The following is a 17,097-nucleotide window of genomic DNA, read 5'->3' as shown; positions in this document are numbered from 1 at the left end:
TAGACCTCAGAGATGGTGCCAAAAGATTATGGAGTTTATGCATGTGGCTATGATAGTCGACCTACATGGAAGCCGATCAACATGACAATCGGTCGAATATATGGTCAAGACCCTCCTCTTATCCTGCACACATTTACACCCGCACATCTTCTAACATCATCTAAAAGTGCTAGTGGAAATAAAAGTGCATTAGAAACACAAATGAAAATAATATGTAAGAACTTTTTTCTATTCTTACCATTATCAGAATATTACTACACCCTTGAGTTGAAGAAGACTTTAAAAGTATGAAAGAAACATGAAAAAATGTGAAAGAAAAATATGTCACAAGAGAGATTTTTCACAATGCCTCCTCCTCCCAAACGAGAAGAAAATTCTCTTATTTACAGAGAAATACAAAAGCTTACATTTAATACTATAGCATGATATTTTTTACTTTTGATTTTTTTTTTTTTAACATTTATTAAACTTGCCTACAATATTTGACTCTTGGATTTTACACGAGAGATATTCTTCTTGAGGTGGCAAACTGCCATATAATTCACATTTATTTTACAGATAAACATAAAGGATAGAAACATTTGTTTTAATATACATAGTATTTTATCCTGACAACTCCGATTGTAAAAGAGCTTTAATCATCTGACAAGTTTGTAACGTACCACGAGTCTTCATCACAGAAATCGAGACAACACCAGCCCATTGCTTGAATCCAATCAATAGGAATTGTCGAGAAGATGAATCTAGATGAGTATCCGGAGAAATGTCTAAAGATTAAGCTAGCTGCCTTGCAGAGGTACTTGATGCATGCATGTACTACTGACACTTGGATTTATGAAGATAATAATCACGGGACTGTTGAAGCTCTTCTTCTTAAACAGTATCCAGCTGAGAATCTGAGTATCACCATTTTGGATAGTCTTGTATATCTGAAGTGGCATTTAATTGAGTAGTGATGGAACTTATGCGTGTTTGTTTGGCCTAGAGTAATTTCTCAATGTAGGTTGGAGGAAAGAGTTCCCACGGAGCATCATCGCGAAAAGATGGCCATATCTCATCTGGAATCGTTTGATTTTTCTCAAAAAGGATTTTTCTAAATTGACCTAATCTCAAGAGGATGGTCAAACATATTATGGACTAGATCATATAGATAGGACCGATGAAATGTGACTTGATACTGTGAAAAACATAAGTCATCGTATCTGATAGAGTGGTGTCGATGAAAAAGCATGTGGACCATGCTACTTTGGTGCATATAGGACCTCTGTATGGAGCAAGTTGATGAGAAAATACACACTTTCATTTTTCCAAGGTTTTGAACCATTTGAGAAAAATCATCCAAAAGTGTGATTTAGAGGTTGAGGATGACTAGCACTGGGAAATTATTTTCAACATATAATGAATTGAGAAGTGAACTGCAATGTGGTGCTGGTGTAACATATACCAAAAGAACCATAATAATTCTTATGAAAATATGATATCTGGACCAGGAGGTAAACAGAAGATTTTTGAAAAGCGGTAATATGGATGGACACCTAACATATCATACATGGATTGTCCACACTTTTCAAGGCATTGGATTTGATAAGAAAACATGAGGGTGGTGGCATTTTCATCTATGGTACAAGTTCAAACAAGGTTATCGAATTCAGGAGGTGTATCTGGTATAAGGTTTGGTGAAGAAGAGGATGAACAAGAACTAATCTGGGTTAGTGGTTGATACATGAAACAAGGAAGTGGTTTGGACCTAGGGTTCATGAAACAAACTTGTTTAGCTTTAGGCTTGGATAAATAATCTGCAATGGTATTAGTGTGACCTTTGATATGTTGAACGGTGAAAGAATACTTGCTGAGCCATTCTGCCCATCAAAGTAATTGTTGATGTGGAACCTTTTTCCTATTGAATCGAAACATTTGATCAAAGGATTTCATGTTTGTTTCAACAAAGAAATGATGTCCAACAAGATGAAATTCAAACCTTTCAATAACATTTTTTTACTACTAATATTTCCTTGAAAGTAGAATGATAATGATGTTGGTACGGTTTGAACTGTCTGCTCTAGTATCCACACAAATGTCATACTTTGTCATCATCTTGCTCAAAAAGCACTACACCCCAATGGGTGTCACTAGCATCTGTCTGAAGGATTTGTTTCCTAGAAGAGGGAATCTTCAATGGTTGTGTAAGGAAGGCTTTGCACTTAAGACTCTTAACTGCATTGGTTTGCTTGTCAAACCATGAAGGAGGATTCTTCTTAAGCATCTGAGAAAGTGGAGAGGTAAGTTGAGAAATGTTAGGGATAAAACTACGCATGTAATTGGCAATTCCTAAGAATTGTTGTATTTCTTTCTGAGTGGTAAGAACATTTGGGAACTTCTATAACTCATTAGCAATATGAGGTTAGAGGTCATACTTGCCATCAACAATGACCATAAAAGTGTATGATATCAACAAATTTGCGAAGAAGATGAACATGAGATTCTTCATCTTTTGAGAAGAGGGGAATATCATTTATATAGATAAGACATGTCTGAAGAAGAGGAGCAAATATCTTCATCATGGCTTTCTAAAACAGAGAAGGAGCTACCTTAAGTCCAAAAGGCATGACTATCTATTGGTAATGTTGGTTAGGAAAGTAGAAAACAGTCTTATGACGATTATCAGGATGAATCCTAAGTTGCCAAAATCCAGCTTTGAGATCAAATTTGGAATACATCTTTGCATTATGTAGATTGGCAAAGAGGATTTGTCTGGAAGGTAGAGAAAATTTGTCATCATGAAGAAAGAAATTCAAAGGCTGATAATTGATAACAAGTTTGAGCTTTCATCTGGCTTGTTTAGCACGTTTATTGACATAAAATGCTTCACATGCCCATTGAGAAACTGTGGGTTCAATCAATCCTTGAGATAAAAGCTAAGTACATACTTGTTAGGCTAAGCTGAGATGTTCTGGTGACATACCAGAATGACTAGCTTTAGTGGGATTAATATCTTCACTTTTGAAAAATAGAAGATGGACAAAGAAATCAAAATTCTTCCATACTAGATGGGAACATTTAGTGAGAAAATCTACATGAGAATCTGCACAAGAGCGAAAAATAAGTTGGGCTTTGATTTGCTCAATGGGATTGCCTTCAATCTGGAACAAGTTAAGCTGAGTGGTCTAGGATTGGAAAAACATCTTATGATGAATACTATCATGGAGGATTCTAAGTTTATTGAGTTTGGAATAAACATCAAAACCTAGAACCATATCTTTGCTAGGTAAATCGGAACCAAGAACTTTGTGAAAAGTAAAACATCTTGGAAAAATTTGGATTTTAATGGGTTTGCTGATCAAATGAGTAGTGAAAGTGTCACTATTAGTAGTGTAGAAAACTTCTTGGTGAGGTTTCCATTGGGAGGATGGGAAGATCTTAGGATTGATAATAGTGCGGGCAACACCAATATCGAAAAAAGCTATAAAAGAATTGGGATTGAAATATTTAATGGGAAAGATTTGGACTTTTGTTGTAGGTATGTGACATGAGAAGGCTAATGATGGAAAAGATTGTGATATTTGTTGAATTTGGTAGGAATAGTGACAATCATCTAAATCAGAGAACTTAGTATCAGTGGCTGCAAACTGAAGAACTGTATCTAAAGTGGGTTTTTCATCCATAGAAAACAAACTTTCAACATTATCATAAAAAAAAATCTATATTAGAGAGCTGATAGAGCTATTGCATCATTTTGGTTGACTGTTTAGGCTTGTTTGGACAATTCTTAGCAAAATGGCTAGGACGGGTGCACAAGTAACAATGATTAGATCGTTTGCCTCGGTGTTTCTTTTTTCAAAGAAACTTGCGAAACTTAAAGCGGCGAGATTTGCATCTAGTAGGAGCATTAGGTTGAGAATACTTGATGCATCTGGAATGAAACTTCATCTTGGTATGACAAGAACATGAGCGATATGATTTGTACTTGATCTGCAAATCTGGTCTATGATAAACCTTTGTTAGTTGTTTAGAGCGCTTCAGATAATCATCAAAAAAATTGTTTCTGAGAACAAAGCTTCTCTAGAGGAAAGATGACAAACTGATAACTTTCTCCAAGAGAAATGGAACCAAGTTGTTTGTTTTGATACTACATGAGCTTGGTTGCTTCATGACTTAGGGATTCTGGAATGGAAGCTAAAAAGGCTTGCTTCATGTTAGGATCATCCATTCCCCTAAGTGTATGATATTGTTTTACCATTTCTTTATAATATCTATCAAGATCTTTCTTTTTAAGAGAACATCGCATCTTAAAATATTCTTCTCTAACCTGGTCTTCATAAAGATGAGGNGACTTCTGGTGTTCTTCAAGGAATGATATCCATCACCAAACTGTAAGATGGAAACTTGCCAAAAATTGCCTGTTTGTGGTCTCATTTTCTTCATTTCTTGAGTTTACTTTAAGGGTCTGCTTGGGAGTTTTATGGTAGTGGTTATGAGGGTAAACCATCGAAACGGTTTTGAGGGTAAACCATCGAAACGGTTATGAGGGTAAACCATCGTAGCGGTTTTGAGGGGCTTTTAGTAGCGGTTTTTAAAACACCCAACTTGTGCTTAGGAGTTTATTTTCCAACGGTTCTGACAGTTTTTTAAATTGATAAATTTATATATATGCCCATAAAAATTCCCTAACTTAAACATTTAAATGAAGAGAAGTACAAATCAGTAAATTACAATGTTGTCTATCTTTCGCTTTCTTCACACAATCACAACCAAACAAAGTTAAAACACTCTCTCTTTTGCTGAATTAACTTTGATAAATACAGATAATGCCTACATTATTTGTTTTTATTTTCTTTCTCTCCAATCAAACAAGAGGACAAAAACACCCAGGTACTTATGCAACCAATAAAAACAATATGGTAATATATCATTTTCATGTCACACTCACACATGTGATTCAGTTTACAAGGGTCTATTTACGAGATATTCATCATCTCCAACCAACAATTAATGTTAGGAACAAACACCAGTTTCTGCATATGACAGCTTTATGATTCCAGATTGCCAGTGCTCAATCCTCTGTTTTCTTTTGGTTTATAGTGGCATGGTAAACCCAAACAAAAAATGAGAGAGAAAGAGAAAAACAAACCTTGTTGAGAGAATTGAAGAAGCTGGAGAAGGAAGAATCAAATGAAATGCCAGTCTTTTCCTTTGGCCCTCTATTCTGTGACTTTTTTTTTTTTTTTTGCAGCAAAGGGATTATAGTATATCACGGAATAATAGTAGAAATGAGTTTTTTTGGGATAAAATTTTTAAACCAGCCAAAACACCTCGATTTGGGGTGTTTTATAAACCCCTCAAAAATACACTACACTGGTTTTGGGGGCTTTTTAAACCAGTCAAAACTAGTCTATAAAAAATCTGGCAAATAATGGTTTTAGAACACCTCAAAACCAGTCTAATTAAAAACCCCTCAAAACCAGTGAAAAAAAACTCCCAAGTAGACCCTAAAACAATTCATCCATGGGTCTATTTCACTTTTCCATGTTCTGTGCTGTACAAACTATTCGGAAAGTTGCAGGTATAAATATTTTGTCCTATTATAACTGGACTGTGAGGCTCCTGTTTCACTTTGAATTTGAGGCTTTGATCTAAGAGGAGAAGGAAATCACTTTGAAGTTCAAATGCTCTGAAATTATTGGATCAATTGTTACTGCCTCATTTTCCTACGAGGATTCTTTCCAATCAATGAATTAACAATGTTAAAAAGAAGTAATTTCTTATCCAAATTACACAGAAAATTTCATCATTTATCTTAGATTTTCTTTTCTCTGTCTCTCTGTCTCTCTTTTTTTTTTACCTGCAATCTGAACTCTGGGCATTGTATTTTATTATGGATAATTATGTGGCATAAATGTAAAGTTGGGCCAGTCTTTCCTTGTATGTTTAACTTCCACATGCCTGTTGAAGACCATGAAACATCAGCCTCATGTTAATGGTAGACAAAATTTCCGAGGAAAATTGCCTCTGTAATAATCCCAATGTTGTTTAGAGATCCAACAATTAAGACTGAAACAGAACTTTTAGTTTTATGAACAGGATGGACTTGTCAACTTAACTGATATTAAAAGACACATACCCTAATATAATTAAGGCTCAAGAAATAAGGCCTTATATCAAGGTTTCCAAACCCAATAAAAAACAATATAATTAGGAGGTAGACCAGAATTATAAATTCCATTATATGTTTCTAAGAATCAAACATGGGCATAATTGGGTGTTTTTTCGTGCTTTACAGGTGTAAGTATTGAACTTGTCTGTAAGTTATGACTAACTAATTGTCCTTTTGACCAGGTTGGTTGTGTTGATTGCTTTTTTGGCTTCTTTGTCAGTATTATCTCGAACTTGTGTTCCTTGGTTTCTAAAGCTGATGATAAGCCTATCGTCACAGGTACAGATTTTTATTTAAAGTAGAATCCACCAACTCTTCTTGTTTTGTAATTGACAAACATGTATATATGTGAGTGAGTAGATGTTTTACTTTGATCTATCTAATGACTTACATGCTTATTTGTGCAGACCAATGAACTCTATCAATTGGCATCAGTTGCATTCTGCTTGCTTGTAGCCTGGGTTTGTTTCACTTACTAATTCTTGATCGATCTAGTATATTTAATTTACTTTGGCATGCAGAATAATCCTATTGGTCCACTCATCTTTTTTCCTTGGTAGATACCTTCAATTCTTTTACTTTGTGATTAGAGAAAACAATATCATTTAAACAATATATACATATATTAACATCTGATTGTAAATTTGATGTTTTACTTGTGGAATTACGGTTAAGCTCTTGAGATGAGTGTTTGCTTTGTGGTTGCAAAACCTAGCTTTATTTTGTTGAGTTAGAATATTTCTTTGATAGTTTTCGTTAAAAAATTGCAATGATGATTTTTTTTTCTATTGTAAATAGGTATATGGTTACAATTTTAAGTGTCTGTGTGTTAGGTAACAAGGACACTGTATGGTTACTGAAACTTCATGAAGATAGTTAGTGCGGAGTTTGGTTATGAAGAATAAAATACTACACTACTGGTGCATCTGCCTTGGCAGAAAAGGCTTTAGTTTGGCTGTTTGTGTCTCTTGGTTGTTGGTTACTTTTGAATAAGTCTTTATAGTTGGTCTGTTATTCTCTTCAAAAGATCCTGAGAATCATGTCTTTACATTCTCTTAACCATACTTTGGATAGACCACTACCCTTCTATGGTCCAAAATGCACATAATGAACTTGATAGGTTCTTGGATAATTTTAAGCTAGTAACACAAGCGAAATCATTCGGATGACTTGCTTAGTGAACTGTTATCTAATTGATTGTATGATTTCAGTGTAGCGATAAGCTAGGCCTTAGTCTGGAACTGGGGTCTTTTGCCGCTGGAGTAATGATATCAACAACTGATCTTGCTCAGCATACACTAGAACAAGTAAGATAACATGTATTTTTTTATTATGTCTGAAAAATTTCTGTGCTTTAATTATGCTCCCGATATGTATGCATGCATCTGTAATGTTATTCTGTTGTCAATGGTTGCTATGTTCCTTGCATGCATTCTAGTGTGCCACGTCCGCAACAGAAACAGTTTGTCGTTCTTTGTTTAATTATGCTGGATGCCTGTGTGCATGATGGGGACTCTTTGCAGAAAACAAGCTCCAAGAGTAATGTAATATTATTGATTCCTGCTAGAATCTGTCCAGAATTTACTTAAGATGGTAGAAACTTGTAGTTCTTCACGTGGTTATTTCTATGGTTTCACAAAGAAGTATGTTTTAGAATTCATCTGACAGGCTATTTCTCTTTGTTCTCTTCAATTAGTTTTAGTTCTTGTACAGTAAATCATAATGTTGGAATCAAAAGTTTGTGGTCTCAACTTTTAAACCTTGCGTGCGCAATGTGTTATATGGTTGTTGTCCGTCTATTGTTGCCTTTCATGTTGAGGTTCCTGATATGAAAATTTGGATACATTAGTTTATCCCTCTCTGAGCAGCCCATTGAAGTTTTTGAAATGTGCAGGTCGAACCTATTCGCAACTTCTTTGCTGCTCTCTTCCTTGCTAGCATTGGGATGCTGATCCACGTTCATTTTCTTTGGAATCACATTGACATATTATTAGCCTCTGTCATATTAGTGATCATCATAAAGACAGCTGTAGTCACCACAGTTGTCAAGGGATTTGGTTACAACAACAAGACCTCTGTTCTTGTAAGATATTTTGTGATGGCGTAATGGTTGCTTGCTATCTTTTTGAGTATTTTGGTACTTGAAGAAACCTGATTCGGTGCACTTGTGTAGGCTGGAATGTCTCTGGCACAGATAGGGGAATTTGCATTTATTCTCCTTAGCCGTGCTTCTAATCTGCATCTGGTTGAGGTTAGTACTGTAAATCATTTAGTCATGACAGTGCTTAAGCAGAAATACATCCCTCGCTTAATTTTTTTGCTACAAAAATGGTTTCTGTGTATTCTTCACATTTTAGAAACTGAGGTCCTTCATAGTGTATGTCAGATGTTTTAACTCTTAGCTTTTAGCGGGAAAGTATGTGAAACTATGAGCTACTATAGAGCTTAACTTTTGACCATTTGCAGGGGACATTGTACCTGCTGCTTCTTGGGACAACAGCTCTGAGCCTGGTATGACAATCATTCAATAATGTTCAAGGAATATGATGTGAAGTTTGTAGAATTTATGCATGCCAATTTCAAATAATGTTACATTGGATTTTCGTTCTCCCCAAGTGTTTGTTAATGAACAAAGGGTTATCTTGTGATTGTGAAGGTTTTGGTAGTCTTAACTTGATATAATTGACGAATTTGTGCCATCTGAGGTGATCCAACTCCTGCAAAATATATGGGAAATGATGATGATTGTTTGTGGAACAATAATTCCTTCAGGTTATGAGTCAATTGCAAACATTAATCATTGCAGGTGACAACTCCTCTGCTTTTCAAGTTAATTCCTTCTATTGTACATCTTGGGGTGCTGTTACGGTGGTTCTCCCCTGACAGTGCTGTTGAGGTAATCGCCAATCTTAGAATTAAATATTCTAGGCACCGTGTCTTTGTAGTTTTGCTTTACACGAAGCTTAATTGTTCTTATATCTAAAGCTATCTTGAATATGGTTTTGACTCCCAGATGGGATTTAAAGGGGATAACCTTCGATCAGAAAGTGGGAAGCAGCGAGTTACCCTTCTTCCCATTTCGACTCTGGAAGAATCCCATGATTCATGAATATGAAGTGGAAAGGGAATTGCTAGTTTTTCTTGACAAGTATTTCCTACTGAGGCTTCCACTGTGCAAAGAGGACATAGACATACTATTTTGTTTACATAAAGCTGTGTGTTACCAGGGGGATCAGATATCAACCAAATGAAATCGGCCCTCCAAAATGGAAGATAAGGAAGAGGTAATCCACTAACAAATGAGAGTACTAACTGATTTTCTTGTACCTGGAATTGGATCATCATTCTTTTCCAACAGTTTTCCTTTTTTTTTTTTCAATTGTATCATAGTTTCCAGCTTGTAATTCAGAATCAATATTCATAGTTGATAGCTATTCTTTGCTAAGCGTAAGCTGTTTTTTCTAGCCAAGTGTATTGGTTTTTATTCAAGTTTTTGAAGAGCAATGACCACTGCCCAAATAATTCCTAGCGAAATTGCAGACCGGTCAATACATACAAGACACATAAAAAAGCCATTTATTACATGGCCTGAGACAACTGAATTTTAGGATTTTTTTTTTTTTACATTTATTTGCCTATAATATAGATATTATATTAGAGTTGGCAAACTACTAGTTAGTCCACACTTATTTTGCAAATGATCATAAAGAACATAAGTATTTACTTTAAGACACACAGAGCTGTAATCATCTGACAGGTTTGTAACATGTCACGAGTCATCATCTTGAAAATCGAGACAATTCATTACTTGGATTCAATCAATAGGAATATGTCGAGAAGATGAATTTGGATGAGTATCCGAAAAAATGTTTGGAAACTGAGATGATTTCCTTGCAGAGATACTTGATGTATGCATGTACTGTTGTCGCTTGGATTTATGAAGATAGTAATCACGAGACTGTTGAAGCTCTTCTTCCTGCATAGTATCTGGTTGTGAGTCTAGGTACCACCATTCTGGATAATCTGAAGTGGCATTTAATTGAGCAGTGATGGAACGTATGCATGTTTGTTTGGCTTGGAGTAATTTCTCAGTGTAGTTTGGAGGAAAGAGTTCTCATGGAGCATCATCGCGAAAAGATTGTCATATTTCTTCTGGAATTATCTGATTTTTTTCAAAAATGATTGTTTGAATTGATCTAGTCTCAACAGGATGGTCAAACATATTATGGACAAGATCATATGGATAAGATCGATGAAATGTGACTTGATGCTGTGAAAAATATAGGTCATCAAATCTGATGGAGTGATGTCTATGAAAAAAACATGATAGACTATGCCATTTTGGTGGACATAGGACTTTTGTATCAGGCAAGCTGATGAGCAAACACTGATTTTCATTTTTCTAGGGTTTTGAACCATTTGAGAAAAATCATCAAAAAATGTAACTCAGAGGTTGAGGATGATTGGTATTGAGAAATTATTTTCAATATATGATGGACCGGGAATTAAATGGCAATGTGGTACCGGTGTAACATATACCAAAAGAACCATAATAATTCTTCTAGAAATAAGATATTTGGTCTCGGAGGTAAACAAAAGATTTTTGAAAAGGGATAATCTGGATGGACACCTAACATATCATACATGGATTGTCCACATCTTTCAATGCATTGAATCTGATAAGAAAACATGAGGGTGGTAGCATTTTCATCAATGGTATAAATTCGAACAAGGTCATCGAATTCAGGAGGTACGTTTAGAATATGGTTTAGTGAAGAAGATGATGAACAAGAACTAGACTGGGTTAATGGTTGCAACATGAAACATGTAAGTGGTTTGGATCTAGGGTGCATGAAACTGACTTGTTTAGTTTTAGGCCGGGATAGATAATCTGCAATGGTATTAGTGTAACCTTTGATGTGTTGAACGGTGAAAAAAATACTTGTTGAACCATTCTACCCATCGAAGTAGTTGTTGATGTGGAACCGTTTTCTTGTTGAATTGAAGCATTTGATCAAAGGACTTCATATCCGTTTCGACAAAGAAGTGATGTCTAACAAAATGGAATTCAAACCTTTCAATGACATTTTTTACTGCTAATACTTCCTTGAAAGTAGAATGATAATACTGTGATGTGGTTTGAATTGTCCACTCTGGTATCCACACAAATGTCGTACTTTGTGAACATCTTGTTCAAAAAGCATTGCACCCCAATGAGTGTCACTAGCATCTATCTGAAGAATTCGTTTCCCAGAAGAGGGAATCTTCAATGGCTGTGTATGGAAGGATTTGCGTTTAAGACTCTTGACTGCATTGATTTGCTTTTCAGACCACGAAGGAGGATTCTTCTTAAGTATCTGGGAAAGTGGACAAGTGAGTTGAGAAATGTTGGGAATGAAATTGTGCATGTAATTGACAATTCCCAAGAATTGTTGTATTTCTTTCTTAGTTGTGAGAACATCTGATAATTTTTGCAACTCATTAGCAATATGAGGTTAGAGGTCATACTTGCCATTAGCAATAACCATACCAAGAAAATCAATCTTTAGATGTCCTAGCTGCATTTTTTTCTCAAAAAGCATAATACCATAAAAGTGTATGATATTAGCAAACTGGCGGAGAAGATGTACATGAGATTCCTCATCTTTTGAGAAGAAGAGAATATCATTGTATAAATGAGACATGTATGAAGAAGGGGAGCAAAAATCTTCGTCACGGCTTTTTGAAACAGGGAAAAAGCGACCTTAAGACCAAAAGGCATGACCGTCCATTGGTAATGTTGGTTGGGATTGCAGAAAGCAGTCTTATGACGATCATCAGGATGAATTTCAAGTTTTCAAAATCTAGCTTTGAGATCAAATTTGGAAAACATCTTTGCATTATGGAGATTTGCAAAGAGAACTGGTCTGCAAGGCAAATGAAATTTATCATCACAGAGAAAGAAATTCAATGGTTGATAATTGATAACAAGTCTGAGTTTTTGTCTGGCTTGTTCAACACGTTTGTTTACATAAAAAGCTTCACATGTCCGTTGGGAATCTGTGGGTTCAATCAATCATTGAGATAAAAGTTGAGTACATTATTGTTGAGCAAGGCTAAGATGTTCTAGTGACATGCCAAAATGACTGGCTTTAGTGGGATTGATATATTTGCTCTTGATGAATGGAAGATGGATAAAGAAGTCAGAATTCTTCCATAATGGATGAGAATATTTAGTGAGAAAATTTGCATGAGCATCTACACAAGAGCGAGAAATAAGCTGGTCTTTGATCTGCACAATAAGATCGCCTTCAATCTGGAATAAGTTAGGCTAAGTGGTCCAGGATTGGAAAAACATCTTGTTCTGAACACCATCAAGGAGGATTCTTAAGTTTATTGAGTTTAGAATAAACATCAAAACCTAGAACCATATCTTTGCCAGGTAAATCGGAACCAAGAACTTTATGAAAAGTAAAACATCCTGAAAAAATTTGGATTTTAATGGGTTTGCTGATCAGATGAGTAGTGAAAGTGTCACTATTAGCAATGTAGAAAACTTCTTGATGAGGTTTCCACTGAGAGGATGAAAGGATCTTAGGGTTGATAATAGTTCGAGTAGCACCAGTATCAAAAAATTCTATGACTGAAATGGGATTGGAATATTTAGTAAGGAAGATCTGAACTTTTGTTGTAGGTATATGACATGAGAAGGCTAATGATGGAAAAGATTGTGGTATTTTTTGGATATGGTATAAATAGTGACAATCATTTGAATCAAAGAACTCAGTATCAGTGGCTGCAAACTGAAAAACAGTGTCTGAAGTGGGTTCTTCATCCATTGAAAACCAGCTTTCAACATCATCATCAAAAAAATCTATACCTATGAGCTGAGAAAGCTGTTGCATCATTTTGGCTAACTGTTTAGGCTTGTTTGGACAATTTTTGGCAAAATGACAAAGACGGTTGCATAAATAACACCGATTAGATCATTTGCCACTGCGTTTCTTTTTCCGAATAAACTTGCGATACTTGAAACGTCGAAATTTGCGCCTAATAGGAGCATTAGGTGGAGAAAACTTGATGCGTCTGGAATGAAATTTCTTCTTGGTAGGACAAGAACAAGAGCGATCTAATTTACATTTGATCCGCAATTCTGGTCTTTGACAAACCTTTGTCAGTTGTTTAGAACGCTTCAGATAATCATCAAAAAAATGTTTTTGAGAACAGAGCTTTTCTAGAGCAAGAATGACAAACTGATATATTTCTCCAAGATAAGTGGAACCAAGTTGTTTGCTTTGAGACTACATAAGCTTGGTTGCTTCATGACTTAGGGATTCTGGAATAGACACTGAAAAGGCTTGCTTCATGTTAGGATCATCCATACCCCTAAGTATATGATATCTTTTTACCATCTCTTTGTAATGTCTGTCAAGATCTTTCTTTTTGAGAGAACATCGCATCTTAAAATATTCTTCTCTGACCTGGTCCTCATAAAGGTAAGGTAATCCACAAAATTCATCATAGAGGAGATACAAAGCTTGATTAATATCGAGCATTTGGATGAACAAATTTTGTATGTACTCCTGAAGACTAATCCACCAATCACGGAGAATGCTGCCAAATCTAGTTGTAAACTGTGTAAGTATAGTAGAGACTTGGGCATTAGGTTTAAGCATCTCAGCTTGTAACCAGGCTTGAAATTCATACATCTGATTTCTCCATTTGTGTGGAGGAAGATCATCAACAGTAAAAGTGTAGAGCTTTATTGAAGCTGTATAAGAGTCATGCTCAACTGTAGTATGACGGGATTGTCGATACATAGGTAGAGAGTCTGGAATGGAATCATCACCTTTAGGCATCTCATCATCAACTTTAGAGACAACATGTGGTCTTAAAGATCGGGCTGATGGGTCATCAGTTGAGGATAAACATTAAGATGTTGATCAGAAGTATCACTTTTAGAATCAAAGCTATTGTCAAATGATTCATCAATAGAAGATATATAAGCTTCTGATTCTGTTTGGAAGGAAGATAGAGAATCCTAAGAAATACCCGAAGCTGCAAGACGTCTTTTTGCCATGTCTTTAAAAAAAGAGCTCATAAAATTGGAAGAGACAGGATTTTCTAAAGAGACAGGATCAACAGAAGTTTAGCGATCTTCCATCAGCATTATTTGCATTGGAGCCTTATCCTTAGATAAAGGACGATGAGGCTTAGGAGATGGAGGATCTGAATGACTGGAAGAGAAAGAGTTAGGTATATCATCGGATGGTTCCTGCGTTTTAGCAGAATATTTTTCTCGCTTCTTTTATTCCCGTTTGAGCTTAATCTTTTCATCACGTTCTCTGCGGAGCTTGGTATATAACTGTTCAGTGTTGCCAAAAGCCTGAACAACACCAGAAGGAATGTGAGGCAAGACCAAAGATTGACTAATCATTGGGAAATGTGAAAAAGAGGGTTGTGGCCATGCTGTTGAAGAATCAAAAGGATTTGGCACCAAAGACATTTTAGGAAAAGTATGTGGTTGTCTGAGTTTTTGCTTAAGATATTCATGTTGAAGCGATGCCATTTGGGTTTTTAGCGACTTCACTTCTACTTCTTTCTAGAGAAATTGAGCTGAATAGCCATGAGAGGTGCTGACAATGTGCATCAATTCCTGATGGAGCTGATCAATCTGTTTTTGTAAACGAGAAATCAGCATAGTGTGGTTCTGAGATTGAGAGTCCACCTGATGAGCAACCAGATCCAATTTTTGTTCTATTCTAGTAATGGTTTTATTTTGGGCTAAAGCATTTTCAGTCTGCCAATTAAGAACTGCTGCAGCTTCGGAGAGTTTTGGCGTGGAGCCATCAGGCTGTATGACTTTGGAAAGAACCACTTTTGGTTGTTGAGTCGCAGTTTCCTTAAGAAATGGAAAATCTATGTCATAATTGAAATTTTGTCTTGTCTTTTGAGGTTCAAGAGATTGAATCATTATAATGGACTGGACATGTGGAGTATGAACAAGGGGTGAATGGGTTGTTTTATTTTCTTTTGCAATCCACTGGAAAGCCTACTGATAACATGGTAAAGGTTTTTTAAAGTAAGGTAGTTTGAGTTTAGGTTTTGAAGGGATTTCCCATGAAGGTTTAATGGATGGTGATTCTTTCCAGGCTGGTGGAGAATATTTGACATAATAGTCAAATTTACTAGATGGTTGACCAAGAAGGCCAACTTCAAGATCATGGTTTTCAAATCTGAAGTGAAGATCTTTTTTTCTGCATCGAGTTGTCTGTTTTTTCCGTTTGGAATGGTTTCGTCTGGAAAGATAATGCTAGTCTATTTCCCAAATAGGATTATCACGACAGTCTGAGCATTGATAGTTAAGATCAAATGGAGTGTGAGGTGAGACTAGAGTGATCATGAATTGAGTTTGTTGAAAACTTAAAGGTGGACCATTGGGAATTGTTGGAGACTTGAATCTGATAGTTGTTGTTCTGTCACTGTTATCATGCATGGTAGATTCTGTAGAAACCATCGGAGTTTCCTTTTTATTAAGAGACTCATAACTCGTCACCCAAGAGTTTGGTAACAATTTAATTAAATCATCTTTGGAAATCAGCTTGGGAATATTGATGCAATGAGAAGTATTTTGAGAGTCAGCAGTAAGGAGCAGCGTATTAGTAGTCGTAGGAATAGCGAGATCAAGAGCATGGTCTTGGATCCACCAAACTATCTGATAATGCAAAGTAGCTGTAATACTTCCTGGATTTAAATCTGCACCAACTATCTATAATTGAACTTTAAGAGCTTTGGAGTAATGAAAATCAGAAAGAGACATATTAAAATTAGGAAACAGTATCATAATGACTATTCCAATATTCAAAGTTGTATGTGCCATTTCTATACAAGCATGCTGATATTGGACAAATCTGGCATCTAATAGAGCGATTCGGACAGAGACTAAGAGTCTTTTTCTGCCATGGTAAGATAGAGCTAGCCTGATAACGCCAAAGTGTACATGAGAGTATCCTTCACGGATCTATTGGGTAATGGATTCTTGAGGAATTTCCAAAGTAACGTATTGTTCTTGAGTTGTGGCTGAAATTTGACATTTATCAAAAGTACTAGTCTAGACATACTCTTTGACTGACTTTCTGGAAGGTCTAACAAGACTTTTAAAGGTTTAAGACAAAGAAGAAGAAGACTTGGAAAAAAGTTGTATAAGGATTTGCAATGGGAGGGATAGTATCTTGGATTTTTTTATTTTCTAGGATATAAGATATTTCATACAAACTATCCACTTTAGAAGAAGATCTAGATAAGCTAGTATTTATTGGAGCAGTAAACATAGATAAAGCTGAAGAGGATTCCATATGCGTGAGTTTAACCTCTTAGATGTGTAATACAACCTCAAACGGTAAGAATAGCTCAAGACCCATAAAAAATAAAACCATTACCAGAATAGAACAAAAATTGGATCTGGTTGCTCATCAGGTGGACTCTCAAGTCTCAGAACCACACTATGCTGATTTCTCATTTACAAAAATCGATTGATCAGCTCCAAAATCGAATTGATCAGCTTCATCAGGAATTGATGCACATTGTCAACACCTCTCATGGCTATTCAGCTCAATTTCTCTAGAAAAAAGCATAAATAAAGTCACTAAAAACCCAAATGGCATCGCTTCAATAGGAATATATTAAGCAAAAACTCAGACAACCACATACTTTTCCTGAAATGTCTTTGGTGCCAAATCCTTTTGATTCTCCAACAGCATGGCCACAACCCTCTTTTTCATCTTTCCCAACGATTAGTCAATCTTTGGTCTTGCCTCACATACCTTCTAGTGTTGTTCAGGCTTTTGGCAACACTGAAGAGTTATATGCCAAGCTCCGTAAAGAACGTGATGAAAAGATTAAGCTCGAACGGGAACAAAAGAAGCTAGAAAAATATTCTGCTAAAACGCGGGAACCATCCGATGATA

At 35.8% G+C, this 17,097-nt stretch overlaps 1 protein-coding gene across 1 annotated transcript; it reads left to right on the top strand.

Moving 5' to 3' along the window:
• Window positions 1–3,774: 3,774 nt before the first annotated feature.
• Window positions 3,775–9,596, top strand: LOC116143982 (K(+) efflux antiporter 4-like). Its single transcript, XM_031429433.1, has 10 exons — window positions 3,775–3,931; window positions 4,322–4,370; window positions 6,334–6,430; window positions 6,559–6,612; window positions 7,363–7,458; window positions 8,046–8,234; window positions 8,325–8,402; window positions 8,618–8,662; window positions 8,958–9,047; window positions 9,165–9,596. The coding sequence occupies exons 1-10, from the start codon at window positions 3,775–3,777 to the stop codon at window positions 9,258–9,260; spliced, it is 951 nt and encodes a 316-aa protein (XP_031285293.1). The 3' UTR covers window positions 9,261–9,596.
• The last annotated feature ends 7,501 nt before the right edge of the window (window positions 9,597–17,097 follow it).

This window comes from Pistacia vera, unplaced genomic scaffold, assembly GCF_008641045.1.
Source record: "Pistacia vera cultivar Batoury unplaced genomic scaffold, PisVer_v2 Contig435, whole genome shotgun sequence".
NCBI lineage: Eukaryota > Viridiplantae > Streptophyta > Magnoliopsida > Sapindales > Anacardiaceae > Pistacia > Pistacia vera.
The sequence above is the reverse complement of the archived record's forward strand: the minus strand, read 5'-3'. Positions and strand labels throughout refer to the sequence as shown.